The sequence below is a fragment of the Nicotiana attenuata genome, unplaced genomic scaffold (genome assembly GCF_001879085.1).
Source record: "Nicotiana attenuata strain UT unplaced genomic scaffold, NIATTr2, whole genome shotgun sequence".
NCBI classification, from domain to species: domain Eukaryota; kingdom Viridiplantae; phylum Streptophyta; class Magnoliopsida; order Solanales; family Solanaceae; genus Nicotiana; species Nicotiana attenuata.
In genome coordinates, this window is record NW_017670398.1 from 750,481 (window position 1) to 755,304 (window position 4,824).

Below are 4,824 nucleotides of genomic sequence, written 5' to 3' on the forward strand. Positions count from 1 at the left end.
ATCACATATCCTTAAAACCACAATATAAGTTTAATTATTATCCGAATGTGAGGGTAAACAATGTATGTTGAGATTTTTGTATTTTGTGTAGAGCTTATGACTCAGTATCACCAGGTTTTTGGGAAATGTTGTATTGTAGTTCAATATTGAGATCCTTTTGAGGCTTATTAGTTTATATATCACGTTTTCATTGTTTATTTCTGTCATATTCTCTTGTATGTTGGACTTATCTAGTCTTAGAGACTATGTGCCATCCCGATATCTTAAGATGGAAAATTGGGATTGACAGTAAGTTACTTCTATTTAATTAACAGAAACGTTCGTATTTATACAAACTTCTCATGCTCCACCTTGGATTGATTTAGCAATTGATTTTCTGATATAAATTCCAAAATCTTCTTTTACCTTTTGTTATTTAGCTATATGTGTTATGCAAAATATTCATAATTTGGAGATGAGTAGAATTTATTGAGTTCAAATTGTTTGGCATTAGTTCTCTCTATTTCTTTTTATTGTTCAGCGTATCTTTCACGTTATTAAGAGCGCACGTGTAAATCATTATGTTATCTTGGACGATGGAAAATATTTTATGCTAGAGATGAACTTATTAGAAACACTTCTTGATTGTTATAAAAAAAGTTACCATGGACACCAAAAATAAATTCCAAATCACCCAAATAAACGAACAATTATCTTCATTTTGGCAAATCTCTAGCTCTGTCTTTCACTTGAGAAGTGCAGGAAATGAAACTGGATACTACATGATTCGATATACACGTGCAACGTGTCGATAAACTAGTATGAAATAAAAAGGGCTAAGAATGGAGAAATGTACTTGATCAGAAGCATAGGTTAATTACTTTATATACAAACAAGAATGAAATAGGAATTTAATGGAAACCATGTTAACTCTTTATCATCATCAGTGTTCACCATTCCGAACAAACAAAATTGCTCTATACATAGTTTTGTTTTTTCATCCTACCTAGTTTCTTTTATTTGGAATTGCATTTTCATCTATCTGTGATGATTGTCGTGACATGGACATGACATTGAGTTGTTTCGGATGATAAGTTGAGATTCTATTCCCATTTTCATCATATAAAACCGTGTCATCATCCTCATTATTTGGGACTTTACATTTCTCTCCTAAGATGATTTGTTTCTTCCAAATTGAGTCTTCGTGTTTCAACTTGGAATTCTTCTCATGGCGTTGTGCTAATGCCCCCGAAAACGCCTTCATGCTCATGCTTGTACTTAATTTTCTCTGTAGAGTTTTCATGCTCGAATTCGACCTGGAAACACGAGTAGGAGCCATTGAATTGGTCCTTAAATTACAAGAAGCAACTGCCCTCATTGCTGGTGGTGGTGGCAATGGTTGTTGCAAGAATTTTTCGTCACTTTTTCGCTCTGGTTTATTGGTTGATTCCTCATTTACATCTGAGATTTTTACAATATCTGCCTGAGATGACTCATTGCTAACAATGGTTGTATTTTCTTTGGCTTCAATATTATCTCCTGCAGAAGGGTCAGGAGATCCTTTTATTCTGTCTAGGAGACCACAAAGAGATGAAACTATACCAATGGTTGCAGCAACGCAAGCAGTAAGAAATAAAAAATATATGAGAGGATGATTGGGATGAACCTCTCCTAAAGGAATTTTTCTTCCCATGAATGAGTAGAAAAATGGGCAAAAAGATTAGAGAAAGAAAGCAATTCCTTTCTCTTTTCCGCTATTCGGAATTCCTCTCTTTGCTCCCATATTTGGTCTAAATTTAATTTTCTTTTGGAAAAACCAAGGGAGCTTGGGGCTGCAAGATTCTTTTTGGTGTTTGCTATAAGGGGAAAAACAGAATGCTTGAAACTAGGACTCAACACCAAAAGGTGAGGCTACAAAATTCACCCTACTTGTTGCCGGTAGATTATTTAGAGTATATATTTTTTACCTTTTCATAAACTACTTTACAAACATTCGACGATGATACTGATTTAAAATTAAAGGATTTTATCTTTTACATGTTAATAATGTGAAAAAACTTTTATATTATCAGTTTGACTAAACGATAGTTATGGATAACAATCCATAAATAAAATGTAGGAATCATAACTTAAAGAATAAGCGTTTTGTTACCTCTATCAATTAGTTTGCATACACTTACAAAATCTTGTTTGAATAGTCATTCTTATTTCATTGTATTGCATTGCGACTTTAATTACAATGTTATCTTTTATTATCATCTTAAATTTATTATATTTGTATTATTAAATAAATTGTTATGTAATAAAAAATGTCCTATATTATATAACGACCACCAATTTGGTTTGATGAGATTGTAATTAATGTTATGTTCCATTCTACCCTTACTTTTGTAATGACCAATTTGACAGATGTAGTCCTTTGTAAAGGTCCAAATTTATTCCTAAACTATGCAAAATGGTGTATGTTTGCTCATCATTAATAGTTGAAGTCAGATTTACCATTTGTAATAAAAAAAAAGGCTAAGTTTACACTATTAAGACTAATCCCTGTCATGACCCGGATTTTCCACCCTCGGGGGTCGTGATGGCGCCTACTCGTGATAGCTAGGCAAGCCAAGAACCTTTGCAATCATTAACCCATCTTGTTTTATACATGATTAAACAATTAAATTATCAATGGATAAGCAGTTTAGAGACAACGAAAAGTAAAATTTAGCGGAAGTCGGAACTAAATATAGAAACAGCGGAATCGAAATACGGAGACAAGTAATCAATATGGGAAGGGGGGGCATGCTAGGGGAAATAACAATTTCAAGTAAAAGACGTCTAGTAACGAATGAATTAACACAACTCGGACATTAATAAAGAGACAGAAAGCAACAAGTGCACGACATCACCCTTCGTGCTTTTACTCTCATCCTCACCAAGCAATGATATAATAAAATGTGCACGGCATCACCCTTCGTGCTTTTACTCTCTTTCCTCACATATAATCAATAGAATCGGCACAGAATAGTACATTGTGTGGCACGGCATCACACTTCGTGCTTTACTCTCTTTCCTCACCATAAGCAAACAATGCACGGCATCACCCTTCGTGCTTTACACTCTTTCCTCACAATAAACAAACAATGCACGGCATCACCCTTCATGCTTTAACACTCTTCCTCACCTAAACAACAATCACAAACAAGGGGCAAGGGAACAAACAAAATAATAAAAGAAATTCCGGCAAGGGAACACAATTGAACAATTAAATCCCGGCATGGGTACAACATCAATACTCTCAACATCCCAACAAGGGAAAATAATCAATAAACAACAATATCCCGGCAAGAGAACAATTTAAATGCTCTTTCTCTTCCTTTCACTTTTATTTCATATCTCACTTTACCACTTGAGCCAATGCTCCAAAGGGTTCAACCATTTCATAGATGTTCACAATTAAAATATAACTTGAGCCAATGCTCCTCGTTGTTCATAGGTCACAATCTCCTTTCACAAGCCTTTTACAACACATAGGAATCATCACCAAGGCAAGAGAAATACAACGAAATAAAGATATTTACAATTTAAGAACTCACGGTCATGCTAAACACCAACGTATAGATACTCGTCACCATGCCTATACGTCGTACACAACAAGAAGCAATTAGCAAATAAGACTCAACTCCTAGTCCCTCAAGCTAGGGTTAAACCAAACACTTACCTCAATGCCTTGAATACAACTCAAGCCTCAATTATTGCTTTACCCCGCGATTCCACCTCCAATTCGCTCGTATCTAATCACAAATTACTTAATTACATTAATACATGCTAAATGAATCAAGCCCAATGCATAAAAATGAGTTTTCCCAGTTTTACCCAAAAAGGTCAAAAATGCCCCCGGGCCCACGTGGTCAAAACCCGAGGTTCGAACCAAAACCCGATTACCCATTCCCCCACGAACCCAAATATGTAATTTCTTTTGAAATCGGACCTCAAATTGAGGTCCAAATCCCCAATTTTTGAAAAACCTAGGTTCTACCCAAAACACCCAATTTCCCCATGAAAATCTTTGATTTGAAGTTGAAATCATGTTAGAAGATGTTGAGGAGTGAAGAAAATGAGTTAGAAATCACTTACCAATCGTTTTGGAGAAGAAAGTTTGTTTGGAAAATCGCCTCTTATGTTTTGGGGTTTTGAAAAGTGTAAAATAACTGAAATTCCCGTTTATTTATACCCCTCTGAAGCTCCCTGTGCGGACCGCGCAAAAAGGACCGCGGCCGCACATGCCTCCCTGAAGACCTGCAAATCATAGCCCCGTGCGGACCGCACAAGGCCGACCGCGGCCGCGCAGCATCCACCGCATACCGCTCAAAGGCGACCGCGGCCGCATGTGATTTCTCACGGACCGCGCAAGAAGGTTTAGAGGCCTGCAATATTTCCTGAACCTGCAACATCTGATCTTTTAAGTCTAAGGCATCCCGGAACCTACTCGAAACTCACCCGAGCCCTCGAAACTCCAACCCAAGTATGCACACTACCTCAAAAACATCCTACGAACATATTCGTGTGATCAAATCATCAATATAACATCATGAACATCGAATTAAGCCTCGAGATCAATGAGATTTCTCAAAATTCCTATTAAATATCAATTTCCCATTTAGGGTCCGGATCCCGTCAAACGACGTCCGTTTTTAACCAAACTTTATAGAAACATCTTAAATCACATATAAGACCTGTACCGGGCGCCGAAACCAAAATACGGGCCCGATACCAACACGTTCTAATCAATTTTCATTTCAATTTTCCTTAATAATTTCAGAAAAACAATTTTACTCAAAAATTCATTTCTCGGGC

At 36.4% G+C, this 4,824-nt stretch overlaps 1 protein-coding gene across 1 annotated transcript; it reads right to left on the minus strand.

The window, feature by feature from the left end:
• Window positions 1–822: 822 nt before the first annotated feature.
• On the minus strand, window positions 823–1,813 carry LOC109238863. Its single transcript, XM_019405344.1, has one exon. The coding sequence runs from the start codon at window positions 1,670–1,672 to the stop codon at window positions 986–988; it is 687 nt and encodes a 228-aa protein (XP_019260889.1). The 5' UTR covers window positions 1,673–1,813; the 3' UTR covers window positions 823–985.
• Between the last annotated feature and the right edge of the window lie 3,011 nt (window positions 1,814–4,824).